General features: G+C 51.4%; 1 protein-coding gene across 3 annotated transcripts; it reads left to right on the forward strand.

The window, feature by feature from the left end:
• Nucleotides 1–705: 705 nt before the first annotated feature.
• ETV4 (ETS variant transcription factor 4) lies at nt 706–19394 on the forward strand. 3 transcript variants are annotated; one of them, XM_068167090.1, is made up of 11 exons: nt 706–976; nt 1053–1149; nt 1332–1379; nt 6380–6433; nt 11288–11411; nt 12303–12532; nt 15226–15300; nt 15386–15454; nt 15793–15965; nt 16996–17097; nt 17710–19394. In XM_068167090.1, exons 1-11 carry the CDS (start codon nt 932–934, stop codon nt 17923–17925), a joined length of 1233 nt encoding a protein of 410 aa, XP_068023191.1. In that variant the 5' UTR covers nt 706–931; the 3' UTR covers nt 17926–19394. The 3 variants fall into 3 exon arrangements, with proteins under 3 accessions (XP_068023191.1, XP_068023192.1, XP_068023193.1); XM_068167091.1 differs by having other exon boundaries at nt 15796–15965; XM_068167092.1 differs by lacking the exons at nt 11288–11411; nt 12303–12532.
• The last annotated feature ends 123 nt before the right edge of the window (nt 19395–19517 follow it).

The following is a 19517-nucleotide window of genomic DNA, read 5'->3' on the forward strand; positions in this document are numbered from 1 at the left end:
AGGTCATGGAACTTTAAAGGGGAAATTGCAGGGGAGGGGGGAGGGGGGAAGATAACAGGATGCATGCACCTGGCCCAGGAGACAGAAGCTGATGTGCACAAAAGCACACAAAAGCACTTTCCTGAGCAATTGTCAGGACTAGATTTGTATTTTAAGGTTCTTTACCCTTAACTTTTGCAGGAGCAAATCGATTTCGGCAGCCGGGGCTTGAATTATTTTCACTGCAGATGCGTGAATTAAATTGTTTTCCAAGTATTGTTGAAATGTAATGACATTTCCCAGCAGAGACCTAGGCCTGAAGGCTGGAGCGCGCGTGGGAAGAGGCCGGCACGGCCGGGTGCCACCTCTCGGGGAGCCGGGCTCAGCCCGCAGCTTCCCCTCCATGAATGAACTCCCATTTCATGAATGGGAGCTCCGCTTGTGAATGAATGCCACGGTGCTGCGATCTGATTGGCTCTGAAAGCCAAAGCTACGCCCACACCCACGGGGACGGAGCCAGATCGAGCTGGGATTGGCGGGCGCGCCCCAGCCCCGCGCCTCATTCACAAATTCGGTGAAACAAAGGAGCGCGCGTGAGCCGGGTTTGTGCGCGCCGCGCTGCGCCAATGGGAGGCCGTTCCCGGGCCCGCACGGGGCTGAGGGGAGGGGAGGGGAAGGAAGAGGGAGGCAAGGCAAGGCTCTGGGGCCGCGAACGGGAATCACGAACTGCGACAGAACAGGACCTACCGAGGGGTGGGGCTCGGTCCCGCCTCATCTTCCAAGTTTCGGAAGCCGCGGCGGGATTGCCGCTCCGCTAAGTGCTTCGCTTCGCTTCCCTTCCCTTCCCGTGGGAGCCGTCTCGGCCCGCCGCGGAGCTCTCTCTGTGCCTTCCGCAGGTGTGCGCCTAGTGCCGACATCCCCGCGTCCGCGGAGGTAACGCACGGTCGGTGAGATGAAGGGGTACCCAGACCAGCAGGTGCCGTTCACCCTCCCGCAGGTGAGTGCCGGGCGGGGGGCTCTGGACCGGAGCCCGCTCCCGGGGGTAACCCCGCGTTGATCTACTCCTTCCGCAGCAGCCTTCAAGCCAAACGGCTCCGGCTGCCGGAGCTGTGCTGGGCTCCAGGAAGGGAGCTGGGGACTCGGGCTTGCAGCCGGCGCAAGACTCTGAAGGTAAAGGGCAGCTGGGGGGTGAGGGAGATGGATGGAGACAGCGAAGGCCGCTGGGCAGGGACCACGTCCTCCCCCTGCGCCTTCCGCCCCACACCTCCTTGTTCCGCCCGGTATCTGTTCCTGGAGCATCCCGCCGTCCCTCTCCAGAGCTCCACTGAGGAACCCTCTCACTTTTCGTGCAGACCTCTTCCAGGACTTGAGCCAGTTCCAGGAGACTTGGCTGACGGAAGGTAGGCTGCTTTCTCTTGCTCTCTTTGACTGTGTTCGTCTTTCAATTGTTTGTCCTTTGATCGTTGAGCTGCACCTTCGCTTTCTTTACCTGGCTGCAAGCATTCAGTGTTCTGTTCGTGTCCCTGAGCCGCGCTGCTGTGCTGGGTGTTTGCTATGAATGGAGTTGGGCTGCTGACCACTTTCCTGCGTGAAATTTTGTTACAGGCTACTTGTAGCTGCATCACTTTCATGTTAATTTATCACTTAACTTTGCCAGAACCTTGGTGGGTTTTGTAAGCAAACTCTTCTTCTAACCTGCAGAACAAAGTGCTCCTCTTAACTATTTTTGTTTCCTTTTTAAGATAATTATTTGAAGTGACCTTACTGGAATTTTAAACACTGTTCCATTACTGCCTACATTGTTTTGCCCTTCCAGGAAGAGCAATTCCAAATTTCATGGAGCCCCATTCATTCCAAGTGAAACCAGTTTTAAACAGCGTGGTGGATTTGTTCTGATTCCAGTACTACACATTTTCTATCCATTTTCTAGAGTATTCAAAACATCCTCAAGTACAGACTCCTGACAAATAGAAAACTACTTACTCTGATATAGATGATACATATTTAAGACTATAAAAATATGCATGGCATCTTAAGCAGGGTTATTTCCCCTGATGGTGCCACGAGTGAAGCACAACTCTTTCTCTTGCTAAGCCACCACAAAGGTGAAGCACAACTCTGTCTTTCTCTTGCTAAGCCACCACAAAGGTGTTAGCCAAGTAAGTAAGATTAAGGGTTAAAAAAAAACCTCAAATATTTCATGTGCATTTCATAGTTTCATAGTTTCATTCAGGGTAGGAAGGGACCACAAAGATCATCTAGTTCCAACCCACCTGCCACGGGCAGGGACACCCCACACTAGATCAGGCTGGCCAGAGCCTCATCCAGCCTGCTCTTAAACACCCCCAGGGACGGGGCCTCGACCACCTCCCTGGACAACCCATTCCAGGGTTTCACCACACTCATGGTGAAGAATCTCCTCCTCACATCTAGCCTGAATCTCCCCACCTCCAGCTTCATTCCATTCCCCCTAGTCCTATCACTACCTGAGATCCTGAGAAGTCCTTCCCCAGCTTTCCTGTAGGCCCCCTTCAGATACTGGAAGGCCACAATGAGGTCACCTTGGAGCCTTCTCTTCTGCAGACTGAACAGCCCCAACTCCTTCAGTCTGTCCTCACAGGAGAGGTGCTCCAGCCCTCTGATCATCCTTGTTTCAAGCTGAAACGTCACTGATCAGGAGCGTGAGGATTGTAATGATACAAAAGGAATTGCCTAGAGGCTGCTCCAGGATTAAACACTCACTCAACTTACCTCAGAGCAGAAGATAGGTGTTAATACCTGGTCATCTGATAGCCTTGCTGAATGTCCACTCATGCTGGAGACTGGTTCCTCTTACACCTTCAAAAACACTGAGCTGCCAAGAAGAGAAGTTTAGCTCAGCATTGAGTTATGGTAGACTTTCAATGGAAAGTTTTCCTCAGTGCCATCTTTGTCAGGATCTGTTTAGCATGAAGTGATGTGAAGCTGGCAGAACTGTACAGAATAATGTAAATTCACTTATCATAGTATCATAGTATCATTCAGGGTTGGAAGGGACCACAAGGATCATCTAGTTCCAACCCCCCTGCCATGGGCAGGGACACCCCACACTACATCAGCCTGGCCAGAGCCTCAGCCAGCCTGGCCTTAAACACCTCCAGGGACAGGGCCCCAACCACCTCCCTGGACAACACATTCCAGGGTTTCACCACTCTCATGGTGAAAAACCTCCTCCTCACATCTAGCCTGAATCTCCCCACCTCCAGCTTCATTCCATTCCCCCTAGTCCTATCACTACCTGAGATCCTGAGAAGTCCTTCCCCAGCCTTCCTGTAGGCCCCCTTCAGATACTGGAAGGCCACAATGAGGTCACCTGGGAGCCTTCTCCTCTCCAGACTGAACAGCCCCAACTCCTTCAGTCTGTCCTCACAGCAGAGGTGCTCCAGCCCTCTGATCTTGTCTTTTTTTTTTCTGAATGCCAAAAATCTTCTTTGGAGAAAAGTCTCACAGGTAATTGTGGCTGTGCTGAATACCAGTAGGAGGGAAAAGCAATTCTTTGTGTATCTTTGTCCAGGAAGTTTTAGTTGTGGTGCTCCAGATCTTGAAAGCTGTGTGGGAGATGGTGAGGCACGTGTTGATGCATGCCGTTGGAGTGACTGAAATAAGCCTGGGGTTGGGCTTTCAATGCCTGATTAGGTATCCTAGTTATTTTAAGCAGAAATGCTGGTTGGGGAAGAACAAGAAAGTGCCTGTCTGTATTGCAATAGTATCATAGTATCATTCAGGGTTGGAAGGGACCACAAGAATCATCTAGTTCCAACCCCCTTGCCATGGGCAGGGACACCCCACACTAGATCAGCCTGGCCAGAGCCTCAGCCAGCCTGGGCTTAAACACCTCCAGGGACAGGGCCCCGACCACCTGCCTGGACAACCCATTCCAGGGTCTCACCACTCTCATGGGGAAGAACTTCCTCCTCCCCTCCAGCCTGAATCTCCCCACCTCCAGCTTCATTCCATTCCCCCTAGTCCTGTCACTGCCTGAGATCCTGAGAAGTCCTTCCCCAGCCTTCCTGTAGGCCCCCTTCAGATACTGGAAGGCCACAATGAGGTCACCTGGGAGCCTTCTCTTCTGCAGACTGAACAGCCTCAACTCCCTCAGTCTGTCCTCATAGGATAGGTGCTCCAGCCCTCTGATCATCCTTGTGGCCCTTCTGTGGACACGTTCCAGCCCCTTCACATCCCTCTTGGAATAGGGGCTCCAGAACTGGACACAGTACTCCAGGTGGGGTCTCACCAGGGCTGAGCAGAGGGGGAGGATCACCTCCCTCAACCTGCTAGGTTTTTTTGGTTTGGTTTTGGGTTTTTTTTTCCCTTTTGGAAACTGGCACTTTAGCCTCCCAATACAAGGCTGTGGCTGTCTGGAGAGCGACGATGCCCGGTCTCACTCCAGCCATGCCTTTCATGTCACAGCTTTCTGTGGTCTGTTTTAGCATACAGTTGTCTTAGCAAGCTTGCCACCCCTGCCAAGGCAGTAGTCTGAAATCCACACTCAGTTCATAAAGTGTGATCCTTCCTACTTCTTCTGTTACAGTGCTGCTTTTAAAAGATAATTCATAACATTTATTTTGTAGATCTGTTTGTTTCCATCTTTTATCATTTGTATTTCCAGTTTGATGTCACATGGGTTGTTTTAAGGGACAGTGATTGCAGTTCCATTCTATCCTGCTGCCTGTTGTTGACACAGTGTTATTCCCCAAGTTTTCTAAATAGCAGACTTTCATTCCTCCATTTACTTTGACTACATCCCCTTTGCTTTAGAGCTGAGAGGATGCAGCCTTTTGACCACTCTGCAGTAACAAAAACTCCTAGCAGGAGGATCACAGTATCACAGTCTCACAGTATCACTTAGGTTGGAAAGGACCTTGAGGATCATCAAGTCCAACCTATCAACACAGACCCCATGCCTAGACCATGGCACCAAGTGCCACGTCCAATCTCCCCTTGAACGCCTCCAGGGTCGATGACTCCACCACCTCCCTGGGCAACCCGTTCCAATGACGAATGACTCGCTGGGTGAAGAACTTCCTCCTCACCTCGAGTCTAAACCTCCCCTGGCACAGCTTGAGACTGTGTCCCCTTGTTCTGGTGCTGGTTGCCTGGGAGAAGAGACCAACCCCTTCCTGGCTACAACCACCCTTCAGGTAGTTGTAGAGGGCAATGAGGTCACCCCTGAGCCTCCTCTTCTCCAGGCTAAACAATCCCAGCTCCCTCAGCCTCTCCTCATAGGGATTGTGCTCAAGGCCTCTCCCCAGCCTTGTTGCCCTTCTCTGGACACGCTCAAGTGTTTCGATGTCCTTCTTAAACTGAGGGGCCCAGAACTGGACACAGGACTCAAGGTGTGGCCTAACCAAAGCAGAGTCCAGGGGCACAATGACCTCCCTGCTCCTGCTGGCCACACTATTCCTAATGCAGGCCAGGATGCCATTGGCCCTCCTGGCCACCTGGGCACACTGTTGGCTCATATTCAGGTGGCTGTCGATCAGCACCCCCAGGTCCCTCTCTGTTTGGGAGCTCTCAGCCACTCCGACCCCAGCCTGTAGCTCTGCATGGGATTGCCGTAGCCAAAGTGCAGCACTCGGCACTTGGACTTGTTGAATGCCATCCCACTGGACTCTGCCCATCTGTCCAGTCGGTCGAGGTCCCTCTGCAGAGCCTTTCCATCCTCTAACTGACTAACATCTGCTCCTAACTTGGTGTCATCTGCAAACTTGCTGATGACTGACTCGACCCCCTCATCCAGATCATCGATGAAGATGTTGAAGAGGACAGGGCCCAGCACTGATCCCTGGGGGACACCAGGATAAAGTAGGGAGAGGTTTTGCACAATAACAATCTGCTGTGAGCTCTCCCTTCCCTGCAGTAAAAGGAACACAAAAGTAACTGTTAGAGGTTGTAGCCAATTCCAGTTCGTGCTGAGCTATCCACTGCTGCTGGAGCCACTGAAAACATCGAAGTTTCCTGTTCTGCTCATCGCTTTGGCATAGCCTTTCCAAAGTTATCAGTTGGTAGTTGTTTCTCCTATGCTAAATGCTTAAATACCTCTGCATGCTGTTTCTAAGGAAACCTGTGAATCCTGAGCTAATAAATGTGGCACTGTCCTTTTTCTAGGGCAAGGGAGAAAGAAACTGGCAGACTGTTAAAGGGCTAAATCTCCAGGCAGAAGAGTATTCAGTAATCCAAAGGGAAACTATCTTTAGTCACTAAAGTGCATCCCAGTAGAGATCTTTCCTGCACAGACTTATATCTGCCTTACTGTTAATTATACCACACAAAGTGCCAACTCTAATTCTCTCTCTCTCTCTCTCTCTTCCCTCTCTCCTACCCACCCTGTCCTTCCTTCCCTCCCTTCCTCCCTCGGCAGCTCAGGTTCCAGACAGTGATGAGCAATTTGTGCCTGACTTTCATTCAGACAACTGTAAGTAGCGTGGGGACAATCACACATCTCAGGGAAGGGCAGAATGCACTTAAACCACACACACACATGAATGCAACGTCCTGGGTTTGTTTCTGTGCTGTTGTGACAGTTGGGAGGGGGTGGGGGGGAAGAAGAAGAAAGCAAAATGAGGCTAAGTGTCCACATTTGGGCAATGCAAAAGTGTCTTTCTGTGATGGTGACTTCCACAGTGCCTTATGCTGAGCAGTTTCAGCAGATGGGTATTCTAGTTGGCCTATGTGTAATTTAGCATGCCTAAGCTGATGAGAAAATGTATGTGAGAATCAATTTGTTCCTTGCTCCTCTGAAAGCCAAAGAAGTTTGGCTGTACATGGAATTATGGCTGCTGGATCCTGCAGGTGTTTTTTGGGACTCTGCTCCCCTCGTGGCCACTGGTTGATCATCTGGTGCCAGCATGGCCTCTGTGAGATGACGGCACTGTCTGCTGCCTGCACAGCTTCAGGGCATGGCATCCCTGAAGAGATGCTCACTAGCTTGCCTGCTCTGCGCTTAGGAACTGTCCACTGAACAGACTGCACCTGTTTGCAGAGGAGGCCACAAACTGCACCACAGATGTTTGCTCTGAGAGCTGGCCAAAGCACTTCCCCTTACTTTATTTATTTAGAATAGAATAAACCAAACCAGGTTGGAAGAGACCTTCAAGATCATCGCGTCCAGCCCATCAACCAATCCAACCCACCCAAACAGCTAACCCATGGCACCAAGCACCCCAGCAAGTCTCCTCCTGAACACCTCCAATGACAACAACTCCACCACCTCCCTGGGCAGCCCATTCCAATGGGCAATCACTCTTTCTGGATAGAACTTCTTCCTGATATCTAACCTGAACCTCCCCTGGCGCAGCCTGAGACTGTGTCCTCTTGTTCTGGTACTGGCTGCCTGGGAGAAGAGACCATCATCCGCCTGTCTACAACCTCCCTTCAGGTAGTTGGAGAGAGCGATAAGGTCACCCCTGAGTCTCCTCTTCTCCAGGCTGAGCAACCCCAGCTCCTTCAGTCTTTCCTCACAGGGCTGTGTTCCAAACCCCTCACCAACTTTGTTGCTCTTCTCTGGACTCGTTCCAGAGCTGCTGGATGTGGCACAGGTACAACTGTACCTATAGGAACCTTCCACACAGCGTCCGTGCAACTCCTCCTGCTCTTCCAGCATCCGGCCTGCTCAGCTGCTCCTCACAGTGTGCCACAAGAAGCTGATGCTGGGCAAAGGCTGCCTGCCTGAAGCAAGTACAGATGATGCTGAGTAGCTGTGCTGCAAGCAGCCATGGGAACCACAGCTTGACTTCTGACAGGCACAGCAGGGCTCCCAGAAGCTTCCTTGCCACTCCCTGAGCGCAGGCACGTTGGCTGCCAACAAGAGCAGGTCCATTGAAATCTGAGGCAGTAAGCTTTGGTATGCTGATGCCCCTCTCTGCCCAGGACAGTTTTCCTCATGAAAACTAAACTGAAGCACTTTTGCTGCTTGTTCTTGTCTACCTATTTTCCCTGGCCTTGGCCCTGCAGCATAGCTGGGCTTGCTCTGAGTCATAGATCTTGTTTTTCCCTCTTACTGACCTAGAACTGAGGAGAGGGCTGGTCCCATATTTCACTGAGTGAATGAATGAGTCATTTGTAATGCAATAGCCTGTTCCAGCTAGGAGAGGCCAGAAAGAATTGACTGCTTCTAGTGCAACAAGCTGCTTGAAATTTCAGTGGAGTTCAGTCTCGGGGACAGAGCAATTACCTGCCCTGCTCCAGACTCAGCCGACGCGTCGGCATGTTCAGATGGGTTCTCTGGATTTACTCCAGCTGCTGCAGACAAAAGGGAAATGGATGCCCCAGGCACAGAAAGGCCCTTTTCTCTTTCAAAACCTTTCTGGGGAACCTTTGTACAGATGCAGGAGTGTTGTGCTCAGGATACTGAATCCATCCCAGGTGTGGGGCAGGCCTGCTGGCTCAGCTGGGGCTGTGCCGAGAGCTGGCTGTGAACAGGTCCCTTGGCTATGCTTGATGGCAGTCCTAGCCTTGGCTGTGGGAGCCAGGCCTCCCTGAAAGAAGAGGAGCCAGAAACGGTGTCAGGCCCTGGTATCTCACAGCTTTATTTATTGATATTGATTGTGTCAAGCTGTTTGGATCCCTTTGGGTGCTGGTGGAATGTAAAATGTAAACGTGGACTTTTCTGTTGTAGGCTGAAACCAAGGGCAGGTAAAAGGAATCAGGTTTGGGTAACCTTAGGGAGGGATGTTCACAATATAAAATAGCCCTAATGGCTTGTGCTAAGAGACAGAGAAGCAGCCCTTTCTCCAGCCCTTTTGATTGGGCACTCAGTCCTTCCCAAAGGGCAATCAGTCCTTCATGTGAAGGAAAACTGGCTTGAGGGTGAGTGGTGTTACACAGTTCAAATCAGCCCTGAAATAAACTCGGCAAAAATAGGAGCTCAGGATGTTACTTTCCATCCTTAACATTGTAATCACAGCTCTGGAGCTGTCAGGCTTTGGAAGCAGCATCTTGTCAGCTTGAAACATTGGGAGTAAGCTGGTGAAGAAGGACTGGAGCCAGCCTTACTACAAGCCTACAGTTTCCATTTGGAGGGCAGATCTTCCCCTTGTTGGAAAACAAACCTATGTACCTTCTGACAGTTACTTTTCTTTCCTTTCTAAGTGCCAGTGACCTCCTAAGAGCAGCAGTAGAGGCCAGAGTCAAAGGTCCTTCAGCCAGGATAAGGTTTTCCTGAGGAGCTACTGAAGGAAGTTATGCTCTCGCTGGATTTAATTAAGCATAAGAAGTAACAAGAGCCACATCCTACTTCCTGCTGCTGTAAACTGCAAACCACATTTGTTATTCATTAAATTCTAACCAGCCCAGAAACATCCCTCCTCCTCTGCATCAGGCCACGACCACAGAGCAGCACACTGAAAATGAAAAGGAACTTTTTTCCTGGGCTGCCACTGCTGTTTTGGGTGAGCAGCACAGTTATGAGAGGCCCCAGTGCCACATTCAGCCACGCTGGACTATCAGCGCAGAAGAGATTCAACAATGGAAACCTTCATTTGGGAATTGTAGGGGTAGCTGCTGAGTGCCAGCACAGCACCTCCTGCCCAGGAGTCCCAGTATGCTGTAGAAGGGCCTGGCTTCTCTCCTGGGTGCTGATACCATTACTTAAGGTAGAGGCTTCAAAGGGAAGCTACTGAGGGGACTGTAAGCTGCTCTTCAAACTCTGAGATTGAATTCACTGTAATCTAAGACTTGGAAGTCAGATTTCTGGTTCCCTCTCTGCTCCAGCATTGATGCAGTTCCATTGGAATAATAATTTTACTGGTTAGGTGCTTCTGAACACATTGCTTGCCTAAGGTGTCTGTGAGCAAGTGAGCCTAGTGACAGCCTGCATGCAATGCCTCTAACAGTGTTTTCCTCACAGAAAACCTTCAGGCTGTGTAGTTGTGACTCCAAACCATTTACATTTTATTAGAATAAATTAGAATAAACCAAACCAGGTTGGAAGAGACCTTCAAGATCACCGCGTCCAACCCATCAACCAATCCAACCCACCCAAACAGCTAACCCATGGCACCAAGCACCCCAGCAAGTCTCCTCCTGAGCACCTCCAATGACGGCGACTCCACCACCTCCCTGGGCAGCCCATTCCAATGGGCAAGCACTCTTTCTGGGTAGAACTTCTTCCTAACATCCAACCTGAACCTCCCCTGGCGCAGCCTGAGACTGTGTCCTCTTGTTCTGGTACTGGCTGCCTGGGAGAAGAGACCATCATCTGCCTGTCTACAACCTCCCTTCAGGTAGTTGGAGAGAGTGATAAGGTCACCCCTGAGTCTCCTCTTCTCCAGGCTGAGCAACCCTAGCTCCCTCAGTCTTTCCTCCCAGGGCTGTGTTCCAAACCCCTCACCAACTTTGTTGCTCTTCTCTGGACTCGTTCCAGCAAGTCAACATCCTTCCTAAACTGAGGGGCCCAGAACTGGACACAGGACTCGAGGTGTGGCCTAACCAGTGCAGTGTACAGGGGCAGAATGACCTCCCTGCTCCTGCTGGCCACACTGTTCCTGATGCAGGCCAGGATGCCATTGGCCCTCTTGGCTGCCTGGGCACACTGCAGGCTCATGTTCAGCCTACCATCAACCAGCACCCCCAGGTCCTTCTCTCCCTGGCTGCTCTCAGCCACTCTGATCCCAGCCTGTAGCACTGCCTGGGGTTGTTGTGGCCAATGTGCAGAACCTGGCACTTGGATGTGTTCAATCTCCTGCCCTTGGACTCTGCCCATCTGCCCAGCCTGTCGAGGTCCCTCTGCAGAGCCTCTCTACCCTCCAGCAGATCAACTCCTGCCCCCAGCTTGGTGTCATCAGCAAATTTACTGATGATGGACTCATCATCCTACAGGACAAATGATGCTGTCAGGAAATCCCCAGTGTGCCATGCTGGCACTGCACTGTCCTGTCTCACAGGATGCTCACCTGGAGCGCCAGTGGAAGTGCATTTTGCATGGTGCAAATCAGAACTCTGCTTCCGAGCGTTGGACAATAAGAGTGTGTGCACGTTCCCCCTTAGGGCACAGCAGAAAATGTTCCTCCTAGCCCTGAATACCTCAGGAAATACCCATTCCAAATCCTTTCCAAAGTGCTCTGAAATATCACAACTGTTAGATTTGCTTGTTTGAGGCTGATGTATCACACAGACCTAACTGAACCAAAGACAGAGCTCAGGGGCCTCCAGGGAACAGCTGTGCATGCCAGAGTGGCTTCTCTTGGAGCCAGCCAGGCAAGGACAACTGACTAAAAGTATCTCTCCATAAACACCTGTGTCAGCTTGACCTTTCCTTTCTCTCCCACAGTAGCTTTTCACAGTCCTGCTAAGGTTAAAAAGGAGCCAGAGAGTCCCTCCTCAGACCCCGTGCTGTCCTGCATCCACAAGCAGCCCTTCCAGTACCACAATGGCCAGCAGGGCCTTTACGGCAGGTAACAGCTCACAGGGCAGGGGGATGGGATGGGGCAGGAGCAAGGCTGCTGTGCTGTCCAGTAACAAAGTGTTAGGGCAGCAGCCTCTGCCTGCTGGCCAAGGGCAGTGCTGCCACACAAATTAACCCCTGGGGCAGCTCCTGGCAGCTGTTCAGGCCAGCATTTATTGCACCAGAGCTCAGACCTGCATGGAGCAGATCTGGTCTTGCCTCTTCTCGCTTGTGCTGTTCTTCAGCTATCCTGATGCTGAGAGCAGTCTTGACTTCTGTCTCATGCTTCTCCAAAATCTGTCCCTAGCTGCTTGCCTGGGCATGTACTGATGTATGGCTTCCTCAGTACAGACACCTCCAGTTCCCTGCTTCAAGGGTTATTGTGCATGGGGGGAACCAGCAGTCAGAAAGGAAGGAGTTTGTGCTGGGCCTAGGGAGCTGCACAGAGGGCAGCATGTCCACCTGGGGAATGTTCTTTCCACGTGCTGCCACAAGTCCTCAGAGAACTGTAATGCTCCAATATCTGTTTGACTGCCCAAGTGCCTATGAGCACCCCAGAAAAGTTGGAATCAAGTCCCCCAGCCCAGGAGCCCTGATACAGTCACAGTGCTCAGTTTCCAGCAATAACAGCATTTCCCCCCCCCAAAGTACATAGGACCCACCCCTGCTGCCTAGGCCTTGAAGAAGTCTATAACCTTAAGACTGCCAGATTCTGGGAATGATGAGCTGTGTAACTGCCCTTGAAAACATCCTTCCTTGGGGCCCCTATGTATGTAGCTTCTACAGCCCTGGTAACAGGCTGAAGACACAGATCTTTCTGGCCCTCAGCCTAGTCCTGCATCAGTGGCCGAGATCAGAAGGCCAAGAAAGCAGCCACCCTGTGTCCTCTTCCCTCCTCTAGCTCTTTGTACCAGCCCTCTGTGGGGATGGGCCCTTCTTTCCTCTCCTCCCAGAGCATGGCCCAGGAAGACCCCACTGCCTACCAGCACCAGATGTCCAAGCCCTGCCTCCAGTACCCTCCTCAGGGATTCAAACAGGAGTACCATGACCCACAATATGAGCAAGCAAGGCACCAGTACCCAGGAGCTGCAGTGATCAAGCAGGAGAAGGTGGACTACGTGTATGATTCAGGTGGGCAGAGCTAGGCTTCAGCGGGGGTGAGCCATCTCCTGTGGGTCTTTTGGCTTTGAAGTGGTACTGCTTCATCCTCAGGAGCATGTGTGGTTTGGGAAACAGGCTGTGCAGCAGAAAAGTGCAAAGAGTTCTGTCTGTTAACTGCATCCAAGAGAAGGCTGGGACATTCACCATCTGTATCATGGTCTGAGAAGGGCTTTATGGTAGACGATGGAAAGCTAACAAGATATTGGCATTCAACAAGTCCAAGTGCCGGGTGCTGCACTTTGGCTACGGCAATCCCATGCAGAGCTACAGGCTGGGGTCGGAGTGGCTGAGAGCTCCCAAACAGAGAGGGACCTGGGGGTGCTGATCGACAGCCACCTGAATATGAGCCAGCAGTGTGCCCAGGTGGCCAAGAGGGCCAATAGCATCCTGGCCTGCATTAGGAATAGTGTGGCCAGCAGGAGCAGGGAGGTCATTGTGCCCCTGGACTCTGCTTTGGTTAGGCCACACCTTGAGTCCTGTGTCCAGTTCTGGGCCCCTCAGTTTAAGAAGGACATCGAAACACTTGAAGGTGTCCAGAGAAGGGCAACAAGGCTGGGGAGAGGCCTTGAACACAAGCCCTATGAGGAGAGGCTGAGGGAGCTGGGATTGTTTAGCCTGGAGAAGAGGAGGCTCAGGGGTGACCTCATTGCCCTCTACAACTACCTGAAGGGTGGTTGTAGCCAGGAAGGGGTTGGCCTCTTCTCCCAGGCAACCAGCACCAGAACAAGGGGACACAGTCTCAAGCTGCACCAGGGGAGGTTTAGACTCGAGGTGAGGAGGAAGTTCTTCACCGAGCGAGTCATTCGTCATTGGAACGGGTTGCCCAGGGAGGTGGTGGAGTCATCGACCCTGGAGGTGTTCAAGAGGAGATTGGACGTGGCACTTGGTGCCATGGTCTAGTCATGGGGTCTGTGTTGATAGGTTGGACTCGATGATCCTCGAGGTCCTTTCCAACCTAAGTGATACTGTGAGACTGTGATTTAGTTTCATTGGGTGCAACTGGAGAAAAAAAAATGTGCAAAGCCAAAAGAATGCTTTTTGTGAGCAGTTTATGACTGCAATAACGCACAGCCTGTCAGCTCAGAGAACACTTCTGCCCTTGGCATCAGCAGAACATCTGCTGAAAGCAAGGGCTGAACACAGGGATGTAAGGAAACGTGAGAGAAGTGTTTCCAAAGCTTCCAGGTGCAGCTTCCATTGCAACTGTGGAAGGAAGATTCAGCAAACACAAGATACAGAAGAGAGAACCTGCAGTTCCTAGGCTGCAGAGAGATAATGACAGCTCTGCTTGTTTCTAAACTCAGGCTGTTTTCTTCTTTATGTTTCTGAACTGTTTGTGAGAGTGCCCTATGCTGTGCGAAAGCCAGGGAGATGCCAGGCACCTGCTGTGGCATCTGTGAGATCCTGTCCGTAGTACACATTCAGATGCTGCTGCTCTCCATCACAGTACCCCTAGAAAGCCACAATGCCTTCTGCCCTGTGCAAACAGGAGCACAGCACCTGGCTAGCTTAACCTGAGGGAGAGCTGTCACACAAAAGGAGCCTGCTATCCCAGATTCTGCACTGAGTGGTGCACAGGCAATTGCTTTGCTATCCTGGGGGATGCCATGTGATGGGACCACAAAAGTTTGAGTTTAATTCATGACTGGAAGCATGAAGACAAAGTTATAGTGGGAGACCTAAGAAGTTCTTAGTCTGCCACTAACCCTTTTGGGGTGCCCTAAGGTCCCCAGAGGGACCTTGACAGGCTGGAGAGGTGGGCACAAGCCAACCTCATGAAGTTCAATAAGAGCAAGTGCAGGGTCCTGCAGCTGGGTCGAGGCAATCCCAGGCACAAATGCAGGCTGGGCAGGGACTGGCTGGAAAGTAGCCCTGAGGAGAGAGACTTGGGAGTACTGGTGGACAAAAAGCTCAACAGGAGCTCTCAGTGTGCACTTGCAGCCCGCAAAGCCAATCAGATCCTGGGCTGCATCAGGAGAAGTGTGGCCAGCAGGTCGAGGGAGGTGATCCTCCCCCTCTACTCAGCCCTGGGGAGACCCCACCTGGAGTACTGTGTCCAGTTCTGGAGCCCCTATTACAAGAGGGATGTGGAGGTGCTGGAAGGTGTCCAGAGAAGGGCCACAAGGATGAGCAGAGGGCTGGAGCACCTCTCCTATGAGGGCAGACTGAAGGAGTTGGGGCTGTTCAGTCTGCAGAAGAGAAGGCTCCCAGGTGACCTCATTGTGGCCTTCCAGTATCTGAAGGGGGCCTACAGGAAGGCTGGGGAAGGACTTCTCAGGATCTCAGGTAGTGATAAGACTAGGGGGAATGGAATGAAGCTGGAGGTGGGGAGATTCAGGCTAGATGTGAGGAGGAGGTTCTTCACCATGAGAGTGGTGAAGCCCTGGAATGGGTTGTCCAGGGAGGTGGTCGAGGCCCCGTCCCTGGAGGTGTTTAAGGCCAGGCTGGATGAGGCTCTGTCCAGCCTGATCTAGTGTGGGGTGTCCCTGCCCATGGCAGGGGGGTTGGAACTAGATGATCCTTGTGGTCCCTTCCAACCCTGAATGAAACTATGAAACTATGACATTAGTTAGACAGCTGCATTTACCTGTTCACCTCTGGAGAGCAAGATCATTCTAACTCCTGTAACTTCTGATTCCATGAGTTTGTTAATTGTTCTGTAGATGTTCCTGGATGTCCTTCCACATACATAAATGCTGAGAGTTATCCAAGCCATTCCAATAGAGAAGATACATTAGGTAAGAATCTCAGTGACTGCTCCCTGCTTAGCCCTCTAGCAGATTCCTGCCTTATTTTATGACTGCCTGTGTTGCTCCCTTCCAGGCTGCAGCTATGAGAAGCAGCTGAGGTCCTTTACTGATGACATCTGTGTTGTTCCAGAAAAATATGAAGGTGGGAGTGCGAATGGTTCACAGGTTGAGTGTAAAATGAGATTATCCAGAACCTTTGCTAGCCACTTGAGCATAGTTTGTTGCACTGTGTTCTTGTGGATTTCACAGCTGTGGTTCATGTCTAGCTTTTTGGTCTCCTATTTCTTACGCTCTTCTAGCAGCAAACAGACCTCTAGCACAAAAGGCCTAACTGTGAGGTTCATGAGAGCTCCTCTTGGAAGAGCTACTGCTGAACTGACTGCTTGGTTTTATGTGAACTGAAACATTCCAGGTAAACTTAGGAAATGTGGTCTCCTTTTGCAACTGTTTTTGCACTGTTGCCTTGTTTGTTCTTGCCAGCAGAAGACCTCACACAAGAAGCTGGAGGGTACCGGGAAGGGCCTCCGTACCAGAGACGAGGATCTCTCCAGCTCTGGCAATTCCTTGTGGCTTTATTGGACAATCCGACCAATTCCCACTTCATTGCCTGGACTGGTAGAGGGATGGAGTTCAAGCTCATTGAGCCAGAAGAGGTGAAACCATTTAGCTTCTCTACAGGCTCAGAAGGAGCAGTCACTGTTTCTGAGGCCACAAAGTCCCAAGCGGATTTTCCTCTGTCCTGTGAAGGCTCCTGCCTGCCAGTGGTACTTGCTAGACCCTGCATCAAGTCAAAGTTTTAGAAGAGGTCAAAACACTTGGGTGGCACAAATATCAGGTTTAAGAAAGGCTGCTTGTAAGTGTAAAGTCTCACCAGTGCACATTTCCCACAGAGTCACATTACCCACTGCCTCCATTTATCCTCTTCCCTGCTTCACACTCAAGCTTGCTGTGACCTGTGCTGTCTTGTCACACTCAGTGCTTGAGGCTGATGGTGAGGTCTGGAGTTTTGAACCCTACTGATTGTAGAAGCTTCCATAAAAATCTAGAAGAAAGTATGTCCTAGACTGAATCCATTTTGATAGCCAAATGACATAACTAAGGTGTAATTTCTCATGCTGCCATACTCCAAAACCCAGTGACACTTGACACTACTCCTTGACATGTCTGTAAGTCCTGTTCTTATCTTGCTCCACGTAGAGCTCCATTTAGCACTGTTCTGGCTACACATCAAACCTTTACCGGCAGTTGTGGCACAGAGGAGTTGTTTTGGTGGGCTGGCATCTGCTTGCAACAGACTTCTGCATCACAGAGAGAGATGAAAAGCATGTAATAGGAAGAGGGAGGTTCCCTCATACTTGGACTCCCGGCAGATGTGTGATCCTTGAAGATAGAGTGGAGCAAAGGATGAAGCAGTCCTTTAGCATCCTCAAGCTTTGAGTACTGCAGAGTGAGAAGTGACAGCAAATGAGCTCTGCAGAGGCAAGGAGAAGGCCTGTCTGTGGCAGAGGTGCTGCAGCTTAGGTTCTACTCTGCTGAAAAGCTGCACTACTGCTTGGGCTTGTTGCTTCAGCACGGTGTCTGTACGATGTGGCACCATTCCTCAGAAGAGAAGGGGCTGGAGAATGCTGCTTGGCCCTTGGGTTGGGTTCACAGGCACTCATGCTTCAATGCTTCATTCTACAGGTGGCCAGGCTGTGGGGCATCCAAAAGAACCGTCCAGCCATGAACTATGACAAGCTGAGCCGCTCTCTGCGCTACTATTATGAGAAAGGCATCATGCAGAAGGTCAGTTTGAAAAGCAGATGGAGTTTTCTATGCCTGTGGTGATGCTTCTCTTGTTTGAGACAGGAAGTCTTAGAGGTGCAGAATGTACTTGAGTGAGCCAGGCCTCCTGAGATTGCTTTCCCCATACCTGCTCTTTGCAGCAGTAACATGAGGGAGGTGTAAAGGAGCTGAATCTAAACCAAAAGCAATCGTGATCTCTTTCTTCCTTTTTATGTTTACGTCTGCAGACAGGAGAGTAGGAATTGATGCAACTGTAATCAGTCCAGACTTGCTGTTGGTGAGAGAAAGGCTACCTGGGAGCTGGTACTATGGGGTAGGAACAGTCTCTTCCAAGTCCAGGGCTCTGGAAAAGTTCACCACGATTATGTCACAGTAGAGGTTGGTCAGGGACCATTGATGCTGTTGCTACCTGGTCAAAGAGTCAGCTGGCAGCATCCCATTTCCCAGGAGTGGTTGCAGGGAAAAGCAGGGCAGCAAAGCAACAGGAGGACAGCACAAGTAGGTTACAGCTCAGACATGTCTCAGGGCCAAAGCAGCAGATGCTTTTGCTGGCTGCAGCAAGGCCTGGTGGTGCTCATGTGGCTGCAGCACTCCTCTCCCCTCTCCCTGCAGGTGGCCGGGGAGCGTTACGTGTACAAGTTCGTCTGCGAGCCCCAGGCCTTGTTCTCCCCGGCCTGCCCCGAGCGGCTGGCGCCGAGGGCAGACCCCGACTGCCAGGGCAGCGAGGAGGACACAGTGCCTCTTTCTCACCTGGATGAGAGTGCCACTTACCAGCTGGACCCCAGGAGCCTTCCTCCACAGCTCTACAGCAAAGGCTACATGTACTAGCAGTACTGGGAGCAGACTGTGCCTGGACTCTGCTGAGTCTGCTCAGGGCAGGCATTGATCCAGAACAGCCCTAGAGCAGCACTGAACTACAGCTGACTGCTCTGATCAGAAGTGCTCAGGTACACATCTGGATCATCACCTGACAGTTGACAAGGCTTGCATGTGCTTGTGATAAGACTTTCACTTGTCAGGGTAGGACTTGTCCTCAGCAATGCAGACATCGGGGCACCACTGCTGCAGCTCCAGCAGCACATCAGGCAATGCTGCCTCCAGTCACCACCGATGGGCCTGTCCCAGTCCCCCTCTGTGGCAAGGGACATGCTGTCCTGCTGGGCTTTTGTCCAGGTGTGAGGATGCTACAATGCTGCTGCTGGCTCCATTCCTCCAACACATGTACTGAACCTCTGTGCAGCCTGCTCTCAGCAAGGGATGCCTCTAACCCACATGGACCACCTCTGCAAGGCCAGTTGTGCCTTATCCCCAGAACTGCTGGAACAGTGGCCACAGATCATCCACCTTCCCTGTGGACAGTGAATACTTGTATGTGCATGCTCCTGCCCTATCTCCTGTTTGTAACAATGTGCCAGAGACATCTGGTACTTAGGCATTCTCTCTGAGCTGGAGGGATGAGCCAGGATTAGAGCAGTCCTGCAGTACATGGCACGAGACATAATTCAGGAGAGCTGCCTGACTGCATTGATCTGGGACACAGGTCAAAGCAATTGTCCCCTTGAGGAAGAAGGGCTGCAGGAGGGAGCAAGGCCTGAGCCAGCAGGTCACAGTAGTGTGACTTTTCTGCACTGAAGAGCTTCTTCAACACCCTCGGGATCTTTAAAGAGCTGTCAGGCACTTCAGTGTTCCTGTTCTGGGCTTCACTAGAAAATGACCTGAGGCAAGAATAGAACCTGGTGGAGGTGTGTTAAGGAGATGCTTTACAGAATTAGCTAAACTATATATGGTTCTTGGTATCTGAATTTAGCCTTAACCTCCCCTGATACCTGCATGTTTGAGGGAAAGGCACTGTCCCTACAGCCACCTCTGCACCCCAGTGCAACTTCACTAGACTTTGCTTTTCTACAGTTAGCATTTTCAACCAGCAGCTCAAACCAATGTGGCAGGCTGGAGAGGAAATTCTGTACCTACTGACTGAAAGTCTGATTCCCTCTGTTGACTCTCCCCTGCATGGCTAATGCCAACCCTCCCACCCTTGGCCCTAGGCATGAGCTCTCCCTGCCTGAGGAGAGGCCAGATATTGAGAGCAGCCTGCTCTGCTGATGCCTGTGCATGCCCTGTGTGGTCCAGAGTCTTGGTGCTCTGGCAGCCCCTCCTGCTTTGCCCTGCTCCCTTGGCAGCTAGCACACTTCCTTTGGTGTCCCAGAAGTGAGGGTGGTGGGGAACTCATCCATTAGTACAAGTTGCCTTTACTATTTATGAGTGTAAAAATAACATCATTAATAAATTGGTCTTAAGTCCTTGGAAGGTGCATCTTCATTCAGCCCCTGGCTGCTCCTTTCTACCTTCTGAGCTTGCTGTACCCATCTCCTTTCACAGGCTGGTTTTGGATGTGGGGTATTCCCAAAGCAAGCAGCTGA

This window comes from Melanerpes formicivorus, unplaced genomic scaffold (assembly GCF_026170545.1).
Source record: "Melanerpes formicivorus ecotype bairdi unplaced genomic scaffold, bMelFor1.0.p_v2 SCAF_112, whole genome shotgun sequence".
NCBI classification, from domain to species: Eukaryota; Metazoa; Chordata; class Aves; order Piciformes; family Picidae; genus Melanerpes; species Melanerpes formicivorus.

Bases quoted from the DNA above. Each gene is read 5' to 3' on its own strand.
- ETV4 (XM_068167090.1), top strand. From the start codon at position 932: ATGAAGGGGTACCCAGACCAGCAGGTGCCGTTCACCCTCCCGCAG. The intron at 12,533-15,225 runs GTGGGCAGAGCT...ATTGTTCTGTAG, and splicing joins GGACTACGTGTATGATTCAG to ATGTTCCTGGATGTCCTTCC. The intron at 15,455-15,792 runs GTGGGAGTGCGA...TGTTCTTGCCAG, and splicing joins TGTTCCAGAAAAATATGAAG to CAGAAGACCTCACACAAGAA.